This window comes from Leptinotarsa decemlineata, unplaced genomic scaffold, assembly GCF_025532065.1.
Source record: "Leptinotarsa decemlineata unplaced genomic scaffold, Ldec_3_MD MMD2_tig00000026_RagTag_RagTag, whole genome shotgun sequence".
In the NCBI taxonomy this organism is placed as follows: domain Eukaryota; kingdom Metazoa; phylum Arthropoda; class Insecta; order Coleoptera; family Chrysomelidae; genus Leptinotarsa; species Leptinotarsa decemlineata.
Window position 1 is genome coordinate 2,619,702 of NW_027412539.1, and position 26,186 is coordinate 2,645,887.

Sequence of the window (26,186 nt, forward strand, 5' to 3'; positions counted from 1 at the left end):
ACTTGCCATTTTCTGCAGTATCTCTATCATTTCCACCATGTTCAATGAATGTTTTTAAAATTTTCATTCTAGTTTCCAGCTGAGAAACTGGGTATAAGTTTATTAATTCCGAAGATCAGAAACCAGCACAATGTGTGATTGTGTAGAAATTCAACATACAGTCATATACAAAACTTTCAGAATTTTGAATGAATAATTTCAATTCCAAAACACCTACCACTAGTATCTCCTGAAAGACACATATTTTCTAGCCCACTATATGCATATTTGGTTTTTGAGGTTATTGAGTGTGACCGTCAATTATTCAATGAGAATTGTGGTTATCCTAATGATCCCAATGCTTTGCTTGTAGTGGTGTGGCAATCCTAATTCGAAGTTAATGGGATCATGACCAGATATTCCTCTCGCCCACTATTCTTTTTCTCAAGTGGCTCATCGAATTATTAACAATACTCAACTAGTACATGATGCTGATAACCACATTAGTTGATTCTAGTTGAAGGTATTTCCATCAGAAAACATTGTTTATTGAACGGGTTTTTGTCGATTATGAACGTCCTCAATAAACTAGACAAACTTTCTAGCAATGACTTTATGTCTTTTTGAATGAATTGTGTACAAAGTAGTGATGATGATGACTTCGCTCATGAAGAGATCATCTTCAAGAACGACAGTAGAACCAAACCATGGATATTGACGATTCGTTATAAAGTGAGGCTTTACTACTGACCGTCAATAAGACGGTCTGCAAGCAGGTAACTAGAGCCAAGAAAAACAATGTACCTATTATTGATTCAATGTTTTGATTCATCACAGAACTCATCAGTAATATTAGACTGGATAATAGATGCATTGTTCGAACTGTTTTGTCTTCAACAACAATTATTATCATCATGATGACACACGTAAGAAAGACGTCATCTAAGGGACGGAAAATTAAACTGAAACAACGGTTTTTATCAACATAATATAGAGAGATGATTTTTTTGAAAGAAATGAATGAATATTTCGTGTTTTGAATTCTCCTTTTTTTAAAAAGACTATTTTGCTCAAATAATTATAAGAAATTGACAAATTTTTCTGAGGAAAGGGCTGCAATAAAACTTCATTCGGAATAAGAAATTAAAATTTTTTTTTCATAAATTTCAAACCGTTTGGTATAACCATATAGTTCCAGTTTATCCTGAAAGTTATTTTTTGCATTATCTTCACATCCTTATAAAGAGTTTATTTTCAAATTGATTGCTGTCTTCGTTTCTTTGGAAGTTCCCCACTTTTTTGTATGAAGTTAGAGAGGTAGAAATTCAGAAACGTCAGTGCTTATCAAAAGTTTATATCTATGAGTGAATTTCTACAGAAATCAATCTGAAACAACTGACATGATAAAAATAGGTAAATGTGTCAACAACACTCATATTTCCAAAAATATCCTTTTACTTCAGTAGGTTAGTTAGTGATGCTAATTTTCCACTTTTAAGTCATCCAGTGAAAAAAAAACATATTTTTATCAAATAAATATATCTAAAAAATAGTCATGAATGAAATTTCATTAATTTAATAATTTGAATTGCAATTTCTGCATGGAATATAGAAAAGGTTTGGGTTTTGAAATATTTTCTGATATATTTTATGGGTTTACTGAACAATATTTGGACTCAATTTGTCTCTCCTGGTCATGAGAGGTTCACATTGTTGTTCTAAAGGTTAAATTTAATGAGGCTACTATGCATATTGTGCATATGCTTTTAATATTTATTTATTTTTGTCAAGTATTTGCTTGAAGATTGGCCACAGCCAAGTGAAAGGAAACAATCGTCTCGTCAGCATCAAAGTTGGGTAATTTCAAGTTACACATGCAATAATATCGAGTTCAAGACAAGATGGACCCGCCTCAACCTAGACCTTCAATGAGAGCGAAAGTGGATCATATTAGACCGCAGCTCTGGGCCAAAATCATTAAAATTATGTAATTTTGGATCACTATAAAAATGATTGTATGCTTTCAGAATGCATCAGTTTCTTTCGAACAAGATCAACATCAACTAAAATGGCTTTCAAAGTAAGAATATTTTTCATTCGGTTTTATGAAAGTGAGGTAACAGTAGTTGAATAATAGGTTGCCGGAAGTTATCTAGAAGTGGTTGATTGGATAAAGTTAATTTTTGTGCTGTGAAAGATTCTGCACTACGTGGAAATTATATTATGGTTCTTCATGAGTGAATAATTTTCAAAACTTTTAAAAACTTGAATTCTTTACAAATTCAACAACAACGAATCCCTTTTAGGAATTTTCGAAGATCTCTCATGTGATACAATTTCAAGGCAGGATATTGAAAAAATGTATCGGCCGCAACAGGATATTTTTATTATTCATTTCAATAGAAAATCGACAACTTGAATTATTCGAATTTTCTGAAATCTCCAGTTGATTTATTCAGATAATTCATTGAAGTAAAGTACTCTCTCGTTCAAGAGAGTTACGTTTTGAAGTATAAACTATAGAAATAGAAATATCAAATTATGGTTTCTATAAAAAAAAAAACATGAAGAAATTATTGAGGAAATCTGTTCATTTCAAATTTTTTTGTGCAAATGAAGTCAAATTACATGAATTTTGAAGTCAATCCATATAGACTAGGAATATAACCTAAATTCTTGCCGCTTGTAAAAAGAATATGTTTTTATATTTTTCAAGAATCTTTCATGCTCAGTAGACACTGAAAGAACTCATAGCATAACAATAAATCTAATCAGCTGCATTTGTGAAATTGATTTTCGAATTATTTCTTTCATTTAGTATTCAATTTATAACCAGTTTTGATGTTATAAAATGTTTACAAACATAACACCAGATTCATTGATCCACAGATCGTCGTACTTACCACCCTTCTGGCCTACGCCAACGCAGGACTCATCGCCGCCCCTGCAGTAGCAACCTACTCCGCGGCTCCCGCAGTCAGCAGCTCTTACATCCACCAAGCATCTCCCGTAGCTGTTGCACACGCTGCCCCTCTTGCTGTTGCGCATGCTGCCCCCGTTGCCGTAGCCCACGCCGCCCCAGTTGTATCCACCTACGCCTCCTCTCCTGTAGCCATCCATGCCCCAGCTTACGGAGCCACTCACCAAAGCGTAGAACGTTCTCTCGGAGGTGCTCAATCTGTCTCCCACTACTCCAAAGCCGTTGACAGCGCTTTCTCCAGCGTCAGGAAATACGACACACGTATCACCAACGATGCCCTTTCTGTAGCTCACGCTCCAGTTGTTTCTGCTTACTCTGCTGCCCCAGTCTATGCTAAAGCTGTTGCTCCCGCAGTTGCATACTCTGCTGCCCCATCGTTCAGCTCCTCATACATCCAAAAGGCTGCCCCTCTTGCCTACGCTTCATATGCCCACGCTGCTCCTGTAGCTACCTATGCCCATGCTGCTCCTGTAGCTACCTATGCTGCTCATGCTGCTCCTGTAGCTACCTACTCCGCACATGCTGCTCCTGTAGCTGCTTATGCTGCCCATGCTGCCCCAGTAGCTTCCTACTCTGCCGGTCCAGTCGTAACTAAAGCTGCCGTAGCTTACTCTCCAGCTGCTGTTGTTTCTCACATGACCTTCAGCGGGCTTGGAACCGCTTACCAATGGTAATTCCATGAATTTCAACTACATTTGTAAATATGTGTAATTTTATTTATTGGCGTGAAATAAATATTTTCGATTTACCATGTTTTTGATTCAGAATGTTTTCATTTCTCTCAAAGCTCATAGAAATGGCTGTCAGGAACTTATATTGTCTCCAATGTAATCGAAGCATATTTCATATGAACTAACATGTGCACTTTTATTCTTTTCCAATTTTTCACTAGCTAATGCACGCTTTCAGCTCCCCCTTTAACTTTTTCAAGGAGCAAAATATCATGTGTGTATCATTCAAAAAAGAGTTTAATATAATCCCAAAATAACAGGCTATCGTGAAAGCTGATATCATTGGAGATGAACCTTGAATATTTTCGAAACCGGTAGAAATAATAAAAATTTCAGAAGTCTTCAACTGAACGTGTTTAGGGTAGCAGTTTTACGCTTGAATGACATCTCCAGCTCCAATCCAACAATTACTCAGCAACTAAACTCCAGGAATGTACCTCTGAATACTCAAGATGCTCTCTAGTAGAGCAATAAGTATCACCAGACTGGTCATGAGGGGATATCCATAGGGAGGGGTCTGATCACCCCTTCTCTGGAACATAGTTCTGGACACCCTGATTAATCACCTTAACAAAAATGGATTCTACACAATTGCATACGCAGATGACATATTTATCTTGCAGACCGGCAAATTTGCGAACACACTGTGAGATAGAGCGCTCAAATTAATAGAAACATGGTGTAAGGAACACTCACTGTCGATCAATTCCAAGAAGACTGAGATGGTATATTTCAACAGGAAAAGAAGTTTATCTGGCTTGAAACCTCCCGAAATCGCCAGAAGTAAACTAAACTCCTCTGAAGAGGTGAAATACCTTGGTACTATCCTCGACAGGAAGCTAACGTGGAACTTCCACCTACAGAGTAGAGCAAAAAGAGTATATGTGGCTTATGAGCAATGTCGGAGGACAGTGGGGTGCACATTGGGTCTTTCACTCCGTGTAGTCCCCTGGATCTACAATGCAATAATAGGACCTATGTTAACGTATGGAGAGATTGCATGGGGGATCGAAAGTTCTACGAGCAACGGCAATCCAAAAATTATATCAAATGAAGCAATTGGCTTGCTTAAACATCACAGGAGCCACGAGAACACTAACCGCGGGAATGGAATTAATTACTGGTCTGACCCTTCAGGACCTGTACGTTAAGGAGGTTGTGTTAAAGGCCATGATACGATTGCGCACGGCTGGTGTAAACCTCGAAGTAAGAATGGGTCAATTGAGGCTGAGCTTATGGCGAGAAGCGCTTACTGCGCAACCTCTGCTGCAGGCAGCCAGTGATGGAATTGAACCCAGGTTTGTGTTTAATAAACCCTACAAAATACAAATGAAACAGAACATAGAGTAGTCAGATGCTACAAATGCAATACGCATGTAAACAGACGGCTCAAAAACCAAAGAAGGCTCAGGATGTGGAGTGTACTTCAGATCACTGAACCTAAGAATTTAGTGGGGAATGGAAAAAAATACCAGCGTGGTTCAAACAGAACTGGCTGGTATCTGAATCGCCACAAAAGAAATAACCAGAAAAGGAATTTCTGGCCAAAACATAATAATCTGCACTGATAGTAGACAAACCCTATTAGCCTGAGCGACTCTGGGAAGCTGGCGTCGAAGAAATATCTGGCGATGATCAGGAAAATCTACGCTTAACAGTAGGATTTCTGACTGGCCACTGCCAACTAAGAAAACACTTCTATAATATGGGGCTAGTGGACACACCTCTATGCAGGATGTGTGAACAGGAAGATGAAACTTTCAAGAATGTCCTATGCGAGTGTCCGGAGTTATCGTCAATAATAGAGTGTGTGTTCGGCGAGTCTTGATCTACACCTGCCGATATAAAGGAGATGTCTCCTAGTGATCTGTCCACGGGATGGACGATGACCTAGGAGGACAACTCCTCGGGAGGATGTACAATGGGTCACATGTGGCTTAAGTGATGTGAGCTTACACTCACCCTCCTTACTCTACAGATACAGATACCATGGTCTTATCGAAAGGAATACGTGTTCTTTCAAAAAAATATGGTGAATGTTCAAATTTTGCGGGTTACGTATAGTCGATTAGCGATTTTTGATTTTTTTTATGTTAGGACACTCGTCCTGTACATATGTTCACAGTTTGAGCTGTTTAGCACGTTTAGTTTGCAGTGAAAGGCATAAAAGTTAAAAGTGTTTTGCGTGCTCGGCGATTTTGTGCTATCGAAAAATAATGGATCTGTTAATTTGCATCAAATTTTATAAAAAATTGAATAACGTGCTCAAAAATATTTGAAATGTTGACAGTGGCATACAGTGATGATACTCTGAGACAGATAGAAGTTTTCAAGAAGTAGAAACTTTTCACGGAAAGTCGGGAAAATACGAATGACGATGCTCGCATTGGACGCTCCAGCAGTGAAAAAAATTGTTAAATCATTATTAGAGAATTTGTTGAGAAGTCAGCATATCTGTTGGATCATGCCATGCAAGTTTTGCAGAATCTACCAAATTTGCTCCCCTGCGACTTTTTTCTATTCCCAAGAATGAAATACCCATGAAAGGACCGCGTTTTACGGCGATTGAGGAGATAATGAGCTCAAGTGCATATTAGAACTGCTTTGAAGATTGAAAATAACTTTGGTACATGTGCATTATATCTGAGGGGGATTATTCTGGAGGGGACAAAATAGAAATTGATGAATAAGTGAATATTTTTTCAACAGACAGTGTATCTTCGTAGAATTTGGAGTTGTGAAAAAACATTGAAATAATTGGGATAGATTTTTGGGAGTGTGAAACCATTCTTCATTGATTCAGTCGAATTCAGAATTAAATTGTGATAAATGCAAACTCAACTTTCAAAAATATGAAAAATGTCAATTTGTTCAACCTTGTATAATACACCTCCGAATGATGCATTGTTCAGCCGCGAATAATTCTGGAGGTTGATGCAACTTTGAATAAAGTAAGTTAAAAAAATCAACCGATGTCAAAAATACATATGCGGAAACTTCTGCTGTTTTTCTCAGATAGCTATGATATCTTTCAAATTCGCTGTTAACGAATCGTTGGGAACCAATTCAATAGTTATTTTGTGGCGATTTATGATTTTATATCAAAGACAATAAGGTTATTCCCATATTTCTTCTCTTCAACCTTGGCAATGTATCCACCGGGTGACAACGAAATTATTGTACACGGCGTCATTCAGTTGATTATGAGGTAAGAAACTTGAAATTCAGTATATTGATATAGTTCATCGAAGCTGATATTTCAACAGAAAAAAATTTGGGAATCTATATAGAGTTAACCGAAAAAAAAATGCAAAACTTCAAATAGAACCCTTTATATGTTTTTCGACCATTTGATCGAATATGAAATTCCCTTCTCAATGATATTACATATGTCGCCATTTTCTTTGAAACTGGCGGCCTGGAAGCTATTTTCTCCAAATTCGATATGGCTACATTATGACATCATTTGTAAAAATATTGTCAAACAACTACATGTAGGGAGAAACAAACGATGGAATTTGCGCAGTTTTCAAATAAAAATTTGAAGACTGAAAATTTTCACTAGTCCACGTGTTTTTTCTCATTTTTTTTCAATTTACCTTTTTTACATCATCTATCTCAATAGGAAGTAAAATTCCTTGAATCAAAACATTCAAGTGTTCCTCTTGTACTACAAAATAAGTCAAAGATACTATGCTCTTTATTTTTCTGTGCCATTGATAAAGTTAGTAAGTAGTAATTAACTCACAATAATATAGAGCAACCTTCGACACGAATTTTCAAGTGTGTTACCTTCAAAAATATTCACTTTGATAAACTATACCTTCATTTCGAATTTTAAATTTTCTACATCATAAACAATTGAATGGCTACATGTACAATGATTTCGTTGTCACCCAGTATAGTTATTGAAATTTCTGTTTTCGGAAAACACTTTCCCCAGAAGGTATGTGATAGGTGCAATATTTCAGGATCAATGAATCTGGTTGTTTTTTCGAAATAATATCCATTTCTTCTTCTCGTTTCTCTCGTCAAGCCACATTTTTTTAGCCGTCACAGTTACCCATAGTAATCTTTTTTTTCTAGATAAATTTTGAACAGAGGTGCAGTTATAACGTTTTTCTCTAAAATAAGACACAAAATCGTGAATTTGTCACAAACTGTTCACCATTATCATCACACTTCGAAATTTTACTAGAAACATCTGTTTCAGAATTCAATGGGTAAATATCCAAAATAAAGGTCGTTTTGGTTGCGCAAAAGCAAAGAAGAACTGATTTCGTAACATGACAATTTCTGTCGATCGTTCAAATCGTGAGACACCCATTTTTCGAGCTTTTTGACCTTTCCAATACGTTTCAAACCATTCAAAACCGCATAGAAGATGACGCCAAGTTCTTCCGCCATCCAACGCACCGTTTGTGATGGGTCAGTCTCCACCAGAGTCCTCGAATACTCTTCCTGGATTTTTGCAGATCGACAACTTCGGAGTTCATCTTCGAAACTAAAATCTCCGGAACGAAATTTTGCAAACCAACGTCAAACATTGCGTCCATTAACACTATCATTGCCAAATGCATGGTTGATTTTTCGGATTCTTTTGTTAGCGCTTCGGTTCAATTTGAATTCGTAGAGGAAAATTGTCCGAAAATCGCTTAACAACATTATATAGTAATGAGCTGAAAAGAGGCAAAAAGAATTGGAAGTAACTGAACAGTATCATACATATAGCACAAAGTTCTCTATCGATCAGTGGATGCCAGAACACAGTAGAATAAGTATCAAAATGTTCCAAAAGTTTTGTCCGATTTGATGGCATGTGATATTGTAGCTCCATATATCGATATTTTCGAAACAGGTTAACCATCTTCTTGACTGTCTTAGAATGATTTCGTAACCATTTGTAGATATTCTAAACACAGTGGAAAACCCCAAACACTGCAAATTACGACAGACTGATTCATTGATGCATGCACTCCGATAACTTTTCCACCGATAGAACCTTCGCCAATCAGAACCAGACAAAAACAGCATTCGTTGACTTTATCAAATCCTGAGCACAAAATTTTCATTCTGATGGAATTATTCGACTTCTGTCGTTGATCCATTGCATTTTTCTTTTGCTAAGTAGAAACAGTTTGTTCTCCAGGTAACTTCATATGCATGCCTTTATATTTATTGAAAGACATTCCGTAGGTTATCTTGCCGGCTTGCCGCACTAAGGCAAAAATCTTAGCCGGACAAATGCAGAAAGCTGATACTCTTGGCTCACTGCGCTTGCTCAGGGCATATGATTTGCGGACCCTTTGATTACTCACCCCACGGTGGGAGGTAGTTAGTTAATAATGCTGGCGCCCCCTCTGAATGTATCGTGGCATCGGGCAAGGCAAACTTAGGTTGAAAAAAAAATTCTGACAATAATAATGATAATGATAAAATCCTCTTAGATACAATAAAATCCAAAAAACCATAAACATAGGAAACTCATATTATCCAAGTTGGTTGTATGAGTTTAGTATTATTCGAGTCGAAATACAATTGAATACAGAAAAGAGAAAAGATAATAATTATAATATACAGGGTGTTTCAAATTCGATCCTCACCATTGGGATCTCGGAAATCTGAGAGATACGAAGATTGTTAAATTGGGACAAAGTTGCGTATTTACCTGACTAACAATATGCCGTTGAGAAAGTTCTGGAATTTCGAGTATATCCGGAGATATCTGGAAAAACAGAAATTTTGGAAAATGGTTTTTATTTTTGTCTGTCCATATTTTTCGAAGGATTCGAAAATAAATCGCACTTCTACATTGCCACTTTTTCCCTGCTACATTATGGTGTTTTCAGAATTGCTATCCGACGTTTCGTCTTATGGCCACCATTACCAACTTTACTTTTTTCATGGTCGCTACATTGGATTCTTTCTGTTTTGAATAGAACCAAATTTTACCTTTTCAATGATGTATTATAAGTTATCATTCTTTTTCGAAAAATTGGAGATATTGAAAAAAATTGATTCTTATCATAATAGGCTTTGACTTTGATATTTCTAAATTTGTCTTTCAATTTGTTACACTCAATGACATTTTGTTATTGTACACGTCAATGAATTTTTGGCGAAAAATGGCTTTCACGAATGAAGAAAAAAGAGATATGATACGAATTTATTACAAATACGATAGAAACAGTGTTACACATGTAGTGATGGAAAAAACTTCAAACATACTAGTTGAATACGTTGAATTCATTAGATTATATAGCATTTCCTTTGGTTAACATATGTTTGATTTTTTGAATTTCGTTCTGTAAGAATAAAAAACTTTGAATAATATGCATACACCTTTGAAAAATTTTTATCGAGCAGTAGCTACTGGTATTATATTTTCTTAGATGCAATTGATTATACAGTGCATTCCATTTAAAACGAGCCACCCTGAATAACTTTTGGTACAATGATTTTCAGTAAAAATAAAAAACAGGTCAACAATAGTGTACAGGGGGACACATTTTGACATATTCACATTTGATGATACTTCCCCTATAGTACCCCCAGAGCATGTCACCGATTTTTTTATATGGATCATCCTATATTGTTTCGCATTATCAGATGCTCCATGATGAGCAGATTTCAACAAAGTATAAAACGAATGGTCTGAAGCTGAAGCTACAAATAATTTTATTTGATAATGAGCCACTCTGAATAACTTTTGAAAAAATTATTTGCAGGAAAAATAAAAAGACATGTCAACAATTGAACAGGAGGCCACATTTTGAAATATTCGTTCTAGAGATAAATATGGAAGCAATAAATCAGAAAAAGAGATTTTTTAGTACAACGATATTACATATGTCGCCATTTTCTTTCAAACTGGTGGCCTGGAAGCCATTTTCTCCAAATTCGATATGACAGCATTATGACGTCATTTGTAAAAATATTGTCACACAACTACATGTAGGGAGAAACAAACGATGGAATTTGCGTAGTTTTCAAATAAAAATTTGAAGACTCAAAATTTTCATTAGTCCACGTGTTTTTTTCAAATTCCTTTTTTTTACATCATCTATCTCAAAAATCTCAATAGGAAGTGAAATTCCTTGAATCACAAAATTCAAGTGTTCCTCTTGTACAACAAAATAATGTCAAAGATACTATGCTATTTATTTTTCTGTGGCATTGATAAAGTTAGTAAGTAGTAATTAACTCAGAATAATATAGAGCAACCTTCGACACGAATTTTCAAGTGTGTTATCTTCAGAAATATTTACTTCGATGAACTATACCTTCATTTCGGATTTAAAATGTCCTACATCACAAACATTGAATGGCTACATGTACAATGATTTCGTTGTCACAAGGTATACTTATTAAAATTTCTGTTTTCGGAAAACCACTTTCCCCAGAAGGTATGTGCTAGGTACAATATTTTAGGATCAATGATTCTGGTTGTTTTTCCGAAATAATATCCATTCCTTCTTCTCGTTCCTCTTGTCAAGCGACACTTTTTCTAGCCTTCACAGTTACCCACAGTAACCTTTTTTTTCTAGATAAATTTTGAACAGAGGTGCAGTTATAACGTTTTTCTCTAAAATACGACACAAAATCGTGAATTTGTCACAAACTGTTGACCATTATCATCACACTTCGAAATTTCATTAGAAAAAACTTTATCAGAATTCGATGGGTAAATATATCCTTGTGCTACTGTTATTATTACACTCATAGATATGTTTCCTATTTCAATAAAGATTATTATTATTATTATAAATCGTGTTTGATTTCTCGGGATGAGTGGGTTTCAAAAAAATTATTTTTTAAAAGTGAGCTGCACTACTGGAAGTTATTTATATCGAAAAGACCGTTTTGGATTTTGCATTTTCCACTGCAATAACAACGGCTTCAGGCAGTATTTGAAGTGAAGCTAACATCTAGTGCTTAGGTCACGTCATGCGTTATTTGAATTCGAAGGGAGGCACACAAAGCTGATATTTTTTCGGTTGCACAATTGCAAATTTCCTGACAAATCATTAGCATGCGGCGAAAACGTGCTCTTCAACCAATCCGCAGAGCAGTTGGCTTCAATCCAACCACTTTTCATTGTATTATATCTGGGCCCTGAGCCGCAACAACCATCCCCACAACAAATTTGTCCTTTAAGACCATTTCCAGTCCAACAATCCCACTGATGCTCGAATTTGTAAATTACGTAAAGATTCATAAAAACACCGGAACCTGACACCCATTTTTCGAGGTTTCCAATACGTCTGAAACCATCCGCAACCACATGGGAGCTGACGCCAAGTAATTCCGTCATCTTACGCACCGTTTGTGATGGGTCAGTCTCCACCAGGGTCCTCAAATACTCGTCCTGGATTTTTTCAGATCGACAACTTCGGAGGTCATCTTCGAAACTAAAATCTCCGGAACGAAATTTTGCAAACCAACGTCAAACATTGCGTTCATTAACTCTATCATTGCCAAATGCATGGTTGATTTTTCGGATTCTTTTGGTAGCACTTCGGTTCAATTTGAATTCGTACAGGAAAATTGTCCGAAAATCGCCTAACGACATTATATAATAATGCAAATGCAAAACAATTGATCCGTTAAAAAAATGGTTACATGTTTTGGGGTGCGATAGGGAAAGTTAGATCAAATGTGAATATGTCAAAATTTGTCCCCCTGTATACTATTGTTGAGGTGTTTTTTATTTTTTGTGAAAATAATTGTTTCAAAAATTATTCAGGTTAGCTCGTTTTCAACTCAAATAATTTGTAGCTCTTGAACCATAAGCTTCAGACTATAAGTTTTATACTTTGTGGAAATCTGCTCGTCATGGATCATCTACGAGACAGTATAGGATGATACATTTAAAATAAAATTGGTGACATGCTCTGGGGGTGCGATAGTGGAAGTAACATCAAATGTCAATATGTCAAAATGTGCCCCCCTGTATACTATGATTGACGTGTTTTTTTATTTTTTCTGCAAATCATTGCACCAAAAATTATTCAGGGTGGCTCGTTTTAAATGGAATGCACTGTATATAATAAATATCATAATATATTGTTAATCAATTCAACTGTAATATTTCAAAAAAAATTATTATTGCTGGGAACTTCTTCCAAAAGCAATTGAAAATATCGTCTCTTTACGTTATAAGAAAACTGGGGAGCACTCGGATTTCGAGAAATGAATACTCTCGTTACATCAGATGGTCCATGCAAGAGGATTATTGTTGTAGGGTCACAACCTTGCTCTTGTCAAAGAAAATAAGCTTATATATTTGAGAAATATTTAATATGTGAGTTTCAGAATTATATCTTGAGACACATCTATTTTTAGAGCAAAGGATACTTTTCATGATATGTAAGAATCTCCTTCCAGTAACATGAATTTTAGTATTTACTAGAGAAGAAGTAGAAAGAATAAATGGAGGATATTTTCTGAAAGTTTATTTCATCACATTATACCTATTTCATAAACTTTCGATAACACATTCATCAGAAAGCTGTTATCATATGTAGTAGTACAGCCGCCGACTGATGTCTCTGACTAGTGGAAGTGTTGACATGTATACACTCCAAATTCAAAAGTACACGGCCTCCCTGTTGTCGGGGAAAGTACAACCGTGGAACGGACGATTTGGGATGCAAACTCCTATAGAGATGTCGAGTTGATACAGTACCTCCCGAGTCCACTTCACGAGTAGAGTAAGATTGGAAAGGCAAGCATATTTGTTGCAGCAACTTTGTTCTTCTCCGACAGTTCCGATGACTAGATCTGTCGAAGATTGTGCTGATACTTGTCGCGGAGAGAGTTCTTCACTGCAGTTACCTCTTGTGATTGGCGTTGTTCAACCCCGAGGTAAGTATACGTCTCTCCGGCATCCAAATGGTCTAGGATGCTTCCATCTACGAGCTACACATCCTCTCCGTAGTCCCCGCATCGTCCTCTTTTGAGATGGACCATTGCACATTTGTCTATCCCGAATTCCAATCCGATAGCATGCATGTACTCTTCCACCACCCTCAAGGATTTATGTAGATCTTTCTCTCCAGAGACATAAAGCTCAAGATCATCCATATAAAACAAATGAGTGAACTTGTGCCTCCGTATTTCAGGGGTGTCATAGTTATACTCTCGAGCATATCTGAGTGCAACGAATAATGTCAATAGTGAGATGCAGAAGAGAAGGGGACTCAGAGAATCGCCCTGAAATACACCTCTTCTGAAAGTGACCCATCGTGTTCGGACTCTGGCTTGACCAGATGTTATGATGAAGCGAGTTCGCCAGAGTGGTATCAGTTGTTCAATACATCTCACTATTTACCGCAAGGTATCCGAGCAAATCCAAGATGACCTCATGCGATGTTGTATCAAATGTCTTGTAGTGATCGACCAGGGCATAGAGAGGTTACGTTTATATTGTATCGAGTCCTGCGTTACACATCTATCGCTAAGCAGATTCTCTTTAAATCCAGCGACTCTTCTCTTCGACCCTCTCTGCTCATATATCCATTCGAACACTCGGTTAACTGCGGTGAGTATTCGTGTATAAGGTGCTTGTAAACAACTTATAACACGAATTCAAGCATGTTTTCGGTCTGTTATTCTTATAAATTGACAAATCTCTGTTTTTGGGGATGAGAACGGTCCACCCCTCGACGAACCAATCCAGAATCGGCTGCTCTCCGTCCAGCCATGAGTTGAACATTCTCGCTAGATGCCGGTGGGTACGGGTTAATTTTTCCCACCAAGTGTTCAACCCACTTGGACCTGGAGCAGCAAATTTTTTGGAAACCACGAGGGCTCTTCGAACGTCATCCGGGGTTATCGGGTTGCGCAGTTCATTGAGCTCAGGCTGTCGAAGCTCTCTGTTGGAAGCTTCGAACTGCGCTAGTGCTGGAGTGTCTGAGTTGAATGGCTGGGGGTGTTCACATAGATATCCTTCCAGAAGGCTTCTACCTGATCATCGGTGGAGGCTCTTGAAATAAGCGATAAGGTTTCTCGCAGAACCTAGGTTTTCTGCAATACGTCTCGCTCGAGAAGACACTAGTGACTTCTTAGAAGCCACTTCTTAGAAGCCACTAGTGACTTCTTAGAAGCCACTATCATTCGTCTCCTATCAAGGCAGTGCTGTTTGGTGGTTAGCAGTACGTCTTGACTCAAAGTGTGATGGATATATCGTAGTTTGCGGCTACTCGCCGCACACCGGGCGTGAAAGGCCTGTTGGTTGCTCTGTAATCCATCACACATTGGATACGAGACGCGTGTTGTCTCGACGACGTGGTCTTAGCCTCCATCTTGTGAACACGCCATTCAATCTTCCGATCGGTCGACGCTATACACGGCGGTGTTGATTTGCCAGATGTCAGTCTCTTCTGTTAGAACACTTTGAACCTCCGCATTCAAACAAGCCAGTTCTTGTGGCTTCAGGGGCCTAATTCTGCAGAGCGCCCTGCGTGTTCTGATTGACTCCATTGGTGGCATGATGCGAGTCTCCTCTCCAGCCGTGCCAACGGGTGGTAGAACTGTCTCTTCTACCACTTCGTTAGCTGGCTGGGAAGGAGCTATACAGTCCTGTCGCCAAAGATAGGATACATAATCCCTAAGATTTTGGGCGAAAAGGCCGCATGCTCCGGATGTGTTTCACACCACAGAGCATGCATTGTCGCCATGTACCCTTCTCACGTGGGTTCACTACTCTCGTAGCAATGCATAAAGCTATCTCTCAGCTCATGCGTCCACTTAAAGCATCCGTTGTCAGTGCTAGGGTTTTTATCGGTATAAAAATCATCGTTATGGGCCCCACCACCTTGCCTCTGACCCCTCAAAGCAGGTAGATTCTTCTACTCATTATTATTATTATCAAAATTATTATTATTATTATTTTTTACAGAAGTATGCGCTGTATCCCCCGGAGCCCTGATACATTCGGGAGGGTGCGCTAGCATAATCAATCAACAACCACTCCCCACACCGTGGGGTGAGTGATCATTGGGTCCGATAATCATGTGCTCTGAGCAAGCGCAGTGAGCCAAGAATGACAGCCTTCTGCATCTGTCCGGCTGAGATTTCAGCCTACGTGCGGCAGGACGGTATGACTTCAAGATTCGAGAGTAGAGAGGACTCCATTAATCAGAATAACCATCTTGACAGAGTAGTCTGGGTAGAGTCTGCTGAGTTGAAGAGTAAATCTCGATATTTTATTCGTTTTTCCTTCTCTTTTCGGACGATATTCGTCTCGCCATGAGCTAAATACTCCACGACAAATATCGTCTTGTTCTGGTGGTAGAAAAGGACTACATTAGGCTTAATAACTTGTATGAGCCTGAGGGCGGGGAACGAATATTTTCAATAAAATCGGCACTTCTCATTTCCCACAACCGATGTCTCGTCAATACCGTATGAGTGCCGTAGATGGTGATATAGTACTCTTAGGGCCGCGTTATGTCGATGGCCGAGACCGCATATGCTGGATATGCTGATGGCAAGTGCATTAGGGTCTCGGGCGCATCGCAGCAGGCCCTGCACCTTGTGTCAGGAACCTCTATACCCATTACGCGACTGCGGTAGACTAAGGTGTTGAAGACACCATCCTGGCAAGCCATGATGGACCCCTCAGTTTCTGATTTCAGCCCACTCGACCTGAGGAAAGCGAAACTCAGGCGCTTTGATAAGCCAAGGTTTCCAAGAGATTATCATTATTATTGTTATTATTATTATGAATCATGGGAGTAGAAATCAATGTAATGGGCGGATACAACGGATACAGTGTGTCCCAGCTGAAACTTGTCACCTGCCTAATAAACTTTCACCAAATACATCTCCCCCATCCCCATCTCCATCCCTCATCCCCAGTACCCCTTTCTTCAGAATTTTTAATGGGATTACTATACCTGTAATATATCATTTTGAAAGAAATCCAATCCCAAATACATCGGTGTACTGAAATTGAGGATCGATCAAGTGTTGTTGAAGTTTTAATCAAAACTATGTTTTATCAAGATATTTTTATTTTTCATCACCTAAAATGTAATCATTATATGAAAGGTTCAAAATGTGAACCATTCAGTTCCATACAGAAGTCTTCGCACATTAATTAACATTTCTGGAGACTGTACGACACTCCACAACAATTCTACTGCGTAGATCATCAACAGAATTATGATGTGTGATATAAACTTTGGATTTCAAATAACCCCATAAAAAGAAGTCTATCGGTGGTTAATCAGGAGATTCAGCCGGCCATTCTGCTCAGTGAATTTGGACACTACTCCATACATAATTTCAAGAAAAAGTTGAAAACATATCTGATGTCTTCTGGATAGATAATATATTCTTGTTATGCCTTGCTCATATGGTTTTCCCTTTGTCTCACTTTTGTGTATGTTTTGCTATATATTTTAACTTATTCAAGCTGAATAGATTTTTAATATTTACTTTGAAATTAATAGCCTGTTTTTTTAGTTTCACAAAGATTCATGAACTACTCACTTATCAATGTATACTAGGTAATTATATTTATATATCTATATAATACATGCAATCCCCTAGGTTGAGTTGTAAAACAGCCTCAGCTGAACTTCGCCTTTTCATTGATTTTTGTATCTTCTTCTTCTTCATAAACAATGTATGTGAATGAATAAAGCCCTTTAATGATTATTATTATTATTCTATTGGTCTTCGTCTTGCAATCTATCTCCCTGTGAAATTGTCATCTAAAAATTGACGTACAGGTGCAATGAAATATGGAGGAGCTTCATCTTGTTGAAAGGTGAACAGACTTTCAAGTAGACTATTATCGTCTTCAAGTAACTGAGTGATTTTGGGATTCAGAGTGGTACCGAACATTAAATTTCTGGGGAGTTTGTGAATGAGTTTCTCTGTACCAATGGGGATTTTCGTCACTCCAGTATCTGCAGCTGTTTCTGTTCACATGTCTATTTAAATAAAAAAGAATTTCGTCACAAAACACACATTGTAGGGCTTATTATTATCACAAATCAATAATTGCCTCATGATTTCACAAAACTCTGTTAAGTCTGTCAGGATCATCTGCATTCAATTCTTGTACATTCTGCATTTTATAGGGATGTTGTCCATCATTCAATGTTGTCCTTCACTGCATGTCCTACAACTTGAACAGCAACCCCTCCATTTCTCATAGGCTTCTCTCGTTCATGTTTTTTTCCAGCAGTGATATCAACTCCATTAACTTATTCATCAATGGAATCACGTACTGGTATGCTCTTTTTTCTGGATGAATTTCATTGAAAATTCGAGCCGTAACTCTAGCACATTTTCGAAATACGCAGCTACAATGGATATTCTTTCTTGTATAGTATAAACCGTTTTCGAAAGTTTTCAAATTGTTGAATAAAGTGAATCGAATACACCAATATACCAAGACTCAAACATAGATATGCTCATATAAAAACACATGACGACATTTTTTTTCATCAAAACGTCTGTCTCACATTCTAAACTATTATTTCTGAAAGCATATTATTTTTCAATACAGTAGCGTACCCACAGTAAACCTTTCTTACGACCATAACATTTTAGGTGATGAAAAATGAAAATATCTCCATAAAACATAGTTTTCATTAAAATGTTTCTAAGGACCAATAGAATGGCCGGCTAAATCTCCTGATTTATCACCGTTTTACTTCTTTTTATGGAGTCATTTGATATCCAAAGTTTATATTACACAGCCAAATTCTGTTGATGATCTACGCTGGAGAATTGTTGTGGAATGTTGTGCAGTGACTCCAGAAATGTTGAGAAATGGGAAGATATTTTGAAAATCGCTTATATTTCTGTATGGAACTGAATGGCTCACATTTTGAACCTTTTATATAATGATTATTTTTTAGGCGATGAAAAATAAAAATATCATGATAAAATTAAGTTTTCATTAGAACTTCAACAACACTTGATTGATTCTCAATTTCAGTACACCGATGTATTTGGGATTGAATTCCCTTCAAAATGATCACAAGTATAGTAGTCCCATCGAAAATTCTGAAGTAGGGGGTGCTGCAGATAAGGGGGTTGACAACAAAATGATGATGTATTTTTTCACGATTTCGCAGATCAGAGGAGTGACAAGTTTTAGCTGGGACACACTGTATAGAGTCTTATAAATACTTATGGATTTGATGAATAGAATATTATGATTATTTCATTATCATAGATGGAGTCATCACTGTCATTTGCAATCCTCTCAAAAGATATATTTCATTGGAAATAAAAAATGAGGTTAAAATTTGGTCGACTACTATTACTGTAAGTCACTGGAAACTAGAAAATTAGTTCTTCTATCAAAGTCAGATTTTTCAGGTCTAGGATAAATAATAAATATATCTGGTGAACTAGAATATGGTTCATTTTCACATGGAATTTTTGTGTGAAATATTGACTAAAACATGAAAGGAATCCACAGTAGAAATTTGTCAATCATTTTGTCTCTTTACAATTTTTTCGAATGTTTAGTTGGAGAATGCCCATAGAAAACCATCATCTTTGTCGGCATCAGAGTTTTGTAATTCCAAATCCCACATGCAATAATATCCAGTTCAACAAGACGAGATGGACCCGCCTTAACCTAGACCTTGATTGAGAGCGAAAGTGGACCATATTAGAGCACACCTTTGGACCATAACCGTTAAAATTATGAAACTTTGGATCACTATAAAAATCAATGAGCTCATTGAGAATTTATCAGTTTCTTTCGAACAAGATCAACATCAACTACAATGGCTTTTAAAGTAAGAATATTTTCAATTCGTGTTTTTGAAGTAGGTTTTGCATGTTCAACGCGAGCTAACTGAAAGTGTTTCAATGTTACGTGTTGTGGTTAATAATTACGTTACATGAAACAAACATTAATTATTTCATTCAATTGGTTGCTGAATGATTTTATAATAGTTTTTTCAATATGATTAACTCATATTTCGGTGAGAAAACTTGTACTGATCAAATTCCAATTTCATCCGTTCAGGTTATCTCTTCTCAAAAGCAAATTCACTTCTATTTCGAACTCGAATGAAGTCCAGCTATAAAAAGTTTCATAAAAAAAAGCATTGTAGGTAACATGTATCCAAAACTTGAACTGCAGAATGCTAACGTTTCAAACAAATCACCTTTATAATGAATTCATTATGACCTTGGGTATTCATATGAAAAATAGTACCCATCTTCTATGTGTCGAAACGCATTTACGGCATTTTTTACTTGCCAGTGAATAGATTTGCAATGAATCACTTCAAAGAGAAAGTTGATATGTTATTGCTCTTTCTTGAAGATATTGTTATTTCTCGAATCTTAATTTTTTGGGCGAATCTGATATTTTGACTTTTTTATTCATTTGCATGAAGCAGTTTCGATTATTAATTTATTGAGGAGCAGTGGAGCTATTGCAGTTTGCATGTAAAACAATCCCGACGTTTCTCAAATACTATGTATATACATAAGAAAAAGAGTAGAAGAATCCATATTTGCAGAAGGTAGACATTTTCAATATCCGATATACCTAGTTTTATGGAAGTACAGTTCAATATTTCTCACCATCCGAATAATTATCCTGGATAATATTGTTTTTTGCGAGATTTCAGGACAAATTTTCACTGTAAGAAAAAACAGACAAGTATTATTCTCTCAAAAATAATTCAGTGTAAAATTCTGTAGAAACTTTTCCTAAAGGTTTCTTATAGAACAAATGGGATAGTGATAAACAATGAATGCTATGTGAGCGAAGCTTGTCAAAACTGACAGTTTATTATTAAACCTTCAACTTTTCTTGAACATTAATTTCTACTTCAGTACTGAAAAAATCTATATATCTATAACAAATCTCTCTCTATATAAGTGATTTCGCTATCATCAGAACTATTCCTTTTTTTATATTATTTTACATATATCTTTGAATACAGGTGCCATCGTCTGTCAAATCTAAGGAAACCTTGGTATCTTACTCACTATTTCTGAATCATTTGCTTCTACTGAAATTTTCAGGCAAAGGTATTCGTCAAACGTCGCGATGACAATGGTGTGTATTCAATACCATTTCTAATACCAATAGATATTTTGTAATCCCTGTAACTTCTGTTCATAGTTTGGTTTCAAACTATAGAACTTATTTCAATGCGTTGAAGTAATTTCTCTGATTCAAAGAAAGTCCTTGCTTATTTTCGATCTACTGTAAAACTTGAATTTATTTTGTGGGAAAGAAATGTTTCGGCTTTTTACTTCTCCTACATCTCCAAAATGTAGAAAAATCACAAAGAAAGGAAGAAAGCAATTGATTTCGAAATAAACTCTTCACTATTTTCATATTAACATTGAATTATACAAAAATCACTTCGTCATATTCAGTTTATACTTCAAACACTAGTTACGAAATTGAATCAAATATAATTTACAGTAAATGAATAGTAGAATATTAAATGAAAGAGATAGACTTTCACTCACATGGAACACTTATCCTCAATGGCGGACATCGATGTTTCGGACTAAGACACTTGTCTTATTGCCTCCTCAGTATGAGTCTGAATAAGATTTCAAGATGAGGCACTCAATTGATTCATAACATTAGGACTTTACGAGTATGTCACGGATGAGTTGAATCTATTCATGTCACGTTGATAGTACGTAATATCATTCATACGCTTATTTGATTCAATCCCGGACATAGACATAAGAATCAGTTGGACCTCATTAATCTTTAGCTCGCATAAGTTTCGACCTGAATTGTATTTTTTTTTTTCAGAAAGGTCAATATTCATTTCATAATATATATTTATACTAGCTTTTACCCGCGACTTCGCTCGCATTTATGCCATTAAATGAGTGTCAGTACAATATAAATGAATCAATATGAGAACTATATTTTAATGCTTGGCTGGGAATTTCAATTTTTATAAATTATGACATACGATGAAGTTTCGAAAATTTAAAATTTGTTCTATTGAATTGCAACAACAAATGTTGAAATATATTTCACTGCTGAGCACTGATGATGCTAGATGACGTTGAAGTAGCTAGGTTTTGAGATTTTTTCACAAACAGTTTTTTTTAATGAACAGTATCCTATATTACTTCTTATACCTCCAAGAACATGTGAACACAATTTCATGATGATCGGTTGGGTAGTTTTCGCATTTATAAAATTAGTAGGGATTCGACAATAATTCAAATATGAGCCATCAAACATATAGTAAAATGACTTGTCACCTTTTTTATTTATTAGAAATTGTTTTTTGCGAAAAACAGGAAAAGGTAATTATAATGGTTAAAACCCGTCGTTTAGCTTTTATAATCGATGAAAGAAACTTTTTAGCCAAAACATCCCGACAGATAATATTTATCCAAACTACATGTGAGAAATCCTTTATTCATACGAGTTCTTTTGTAGAAACCTACAGCTTTGAAAGTAGTCCGACTCTGCCGCAATACCATCACTCCCAGAATTAAGTGTTTCTTAACAGTTTTATAGGGGTAACGTAGTAGCTAAAATACGTTGAAATGCTTGTTACTTATACCAATTTATTTTATAGAAGGACGCCATTTTAAATGATAGCGATCCGGGATACTGAAATTAGATGAGCTGAAAATATGAAATTCCGCATATATAGTGATATTTACAGCTGAAAAGTACTTAAATATCATAACATTATATTATATAGAATAAAGTGAGTTGAATCTGCGACTAGAAAATGAATAGGTCGACAAAGTGAATTTTTGTATAATTAATAATTTTACCGAAAACCTTTATAATTGAGCGGCGCGCTTGAATTTTGCTAATAATAATAGGCTATATATTTGTCAATAAAATTTCATTTGCAGTAAAAATATCAATCTTCGAAACGCAAACAATGTCTAACAGTTTTATGAGTGCAAAAGTGAAATTTTAAAATGGCTTCAACCTTTCTATTTGTTAGTTTTCAGTTGGTGACATATCTATTATATTTTCCTAGTGTCCAATACAAAATTACTTCTTGACTCTTCAAGAAAACATTCTCAACACTTTTTTATTTTATTGTTATCGTTTTTGGCTGTATTATATTTCATAACGCCTACTTGGAACAACTAAAAAACTCTTATAAAATTGTCTTCTGATTATCTTATAAGTATCGCTTAATATGTTGCAAAGGTGCAGTAAGGAAAGTCTTTACAAAACTACTTTTTAAGAGTGTTAGACAAATTTTATAGTTACTGCCAAAATGTTTATAAAACTATATTGTAGTGTTTGTAAAAGGCCTTAAAAATATTGATAATAACTATAATGTTTTATAAAACGGTACCAATTTCCTATTTATAGCAGTTTTATAAACACATTGAAAACATTTCTGGGAGTAATGCAGTTTTATAATTTGTTTCTCCGAAACGTTTCTGCAACTATTATAAAATACGAAATTGCTAGTTGGGGGTACTGGACAATTTTCTTGTATGATTTCCCAGAGGGTCTGATTCTTAGTACTATGTTTCAAAAATTTTGTTGGGTTAGGTTTTACCAGAATAATTGGACAGTTTGTTTTTTTTTCTCTTTTACAGTTGGACATGAACTGTAAAAGTTCATGGGGTCCATATTGCCATTAATATCAATTGCAAAGATCTATTTACTGGCAATTAATATATTCAATATATATATATATATATATATATATATATATATATATATATATATATATATATATATTCAAATAAGGTTGATCCGTGAGCAATTGGTCTGGTAAGCAGTTGGTATGAAATCTAAGTTAGCTCAAAATGATTTGCTCTTTATCACTTTGAAGTTTTTTAAACAAGAGAAAAATATTTAGTCTTTGAAAGTAATACACTTTTAGATGCGTTCAAACCAATTCTCGAAACAATTTTTCCCCTCTGTAGTTGGTATATTAAAACATGACTATGGAAAGTTTCAACGGTATCTTGAAGTGATGAAAATTGCTGTCGACGTATTATTCGACATGGAGGAATAGAAAAAAAATTATGCAATGAATCTGAAGAATACGGACAAATAGTCACCAATTGCCAAGTTGATGTTTCGCTTATTCATATAATCAATTGTTTGATATGCTATGTGAGACTGATATTGTTTGACGAAGAATGATGACGAGTATCATAATATCATGATAAATCTCATAAATTATCCGTTGACAGTTACATGAATGGGAATTGTCAAGTCTACTTCTAAGGGGTATTGAAAGAATTATGAAGAAAATTAAATATGAATATAAAATAAGACAGTCACATACAATAATTTTGAAATGAATGGAAAGCGAATACAAGTTTTAGGTTGTTTTTTCGATTATAAATCTTTATAATATAATAATGAATCTTCATTATCCATTGGTAGTTACATGTATGGGAATTGTCAGCAAAATATGCAGTATTGAGTTTCGCAAATGGAATATACATGGATTGTTCACTTCTAGTATTATAACCATGAGTATAAATTGGGAGGGTATGTTTTAAGGAGAGATTAATATTTTATCAAAATAGAAAAGTAGAAAGCCAAAACCTTCCTTCCCTAAAAATCATAAATATCTTCATTCAATTGGAAAAAAGACCTATTTTTGAAAATATGAACAGCAATATCAAAAATGTATATACATGGAAGAGGTAAAATTCGGTAGGTTTTGAAAATAGGTTTGCACGAGTCCGAAAATGGAATATGTACCAATACGCAATATACGTTTTTGACAACCAAGCATTATCGCTTGATTTCCACTTCATATATGTCTACGTTTCTTACAATATTATTCACGATTTTTTCAGTTTCGTTTTCGAGTATTTTTTTTCACCAATTCATACGTCCTTTTTTTAAGCGTTCTCCAAGACTCCGCGGAATCCTTCTGACAATTATTTTTTTCTTGCCTACATGATCATGCATATTCGAATATATTGCAATCTATGATATACCGAGGAACGCTTCCATCGCACATGCCGATTGTCTTCAATAATTTTTTTCCAGATATCGATGTTTTTGATATCATAACCGTTTTTGGTTATGGTATCAAAACCAAAGTGGAACAAGGTGATTCTATATATTTTTGTCGAGTCAGGCCTTTCTTAAAATCGTAAAAGTCAACTAACGTATACTGTCACGAGTTGTTTTAGATTTCTAGGCTGTCAGTTGCTAAGTTTCCACTTATGCCATTGGTTCGAAGTTCAATAATGTCACATTCATGTTTCGTCTTCCAATGTTTTTTGTGAAGATATAAAAGACAATAACGTTTCTGTAACAGGTGACAGTAGAGTTTGAATTGGGTGAATGAAATCATTGAAGAATATCCATTTATATATTTGAACTCATGTATCGCTTGCAATTATACTCTACTGATGTGGATTCCTGTTAAACTCAAAGTTGTTTTCAAAATCAAATCAAATTATTCGTACAACTTCATTGTGTGGAGTTCAATGAAATTCGAAGAACCCATTTTGATCTTCATTTGTCCACAGATTGTCGTACTCACCACCCTTCTGGCCTACGCCAACGCAGGTCTCATCGCCGCCCCTGCAGTAGCCTACTCTGCAGCTCCTGCAGTGAGCAGCTCCTACATCCACCAAGCCACCCCAGTCGCATCCCATCTAGCTGTTGCACACGCCGCCCCCTTAGCCGTTGCACATGCCGCTCCCGTTGCAGTAGCCCACGCAGCCCCAGTAGAAATTCACGCACCAGCTTATGGATCCACTCACCAGAGCGTAGAACGTTCTCTTGGAGGTGCTCAATCTGTCTCTCACTACTCCAAAGCCGTTGACAGCGCTTTCTCCAGCGTCAGGAAATACGACACACGTATCACCAACGATGCCCTTTCTGTAGCTCACGCTCCAGTTGTTTCTGCTTACTCTGCTGCCCCAGTCTATGCTAAAGCTGTTGCTCCCGCAGTTGCATACTCTGCTGCCCCATCGTTCAGCTCCTCATACATCCAGAAGGCTGCCCCTCTTGCCTACGCTTCATATGCTCACGCTGCTCCAGTAGCTACCTATGCCCACGCTGCTCCTGTTGCTACCTATGCCCACGCAGCTCCTATAGCTACCTACGCCGCACATGCTGCTCCTGTTGCTGCATATGCTGCTCATGCTGCTCCTGTTGCTGCCTACTCTGCTGGTCCAGTCGTAGCTAAGGCTGCCGTAGCTTACTCTCCAGCAGCTGTAGTTTCTCATATGACCTTCAACGGTCTTGGAACTGCTTATCAATGGTAATTTAAATAATCCTGGTGCCCCTTTGTAAATATTTACATATTTTTATTTATTGATGTGAAATAAATGTTTCTGGTTGAATGTATTTCCATTATTATGACTGTTATATAAGTGATAGAAAGGAAAAAATAAGAAATCCCTCATTCATATATTTGCATTAATTTTTTCTAAGAATAAGCATAAAAATCATCACACAAACTTATCGAAGAAAAGTGGCTCAACTCGTGGACTCCCCACATGGTATCTTTGATTTTGAATAGTTTTCCGATTGGCAAGTACAGGTTATA

General features: G+C 36.2%; 1 protein-coding gene across 1 annotated transcript; it reads left to right on the forward strand.

Moving 5' to 3' along the window:
- Positions 1–1,931: 1,931 nt before the first annotated feature.
- LOC111506539 (uncharacterized) lies at positions 1,932–25,980 on the forward strand. The gene is made up of 3 exons (XM_074171608.1): positions 1,932–2,059; positions 2,869–3,629; positions 25,113–25,980. The coding sequence occupies exons 1-3, from the start codon at positions 1,997–1,999 to the stop codon at positions 25,900–25,902; spliced, it is 1,614 nt and encodes a 537-aa protein (XP_074027709.1). The 5' UTR covers positions 1,932–1,996; the 3' UTR covers positions 25,903–25,980.
- Positions 25,981–26,186: the final 206 nt, after the last annotated feature.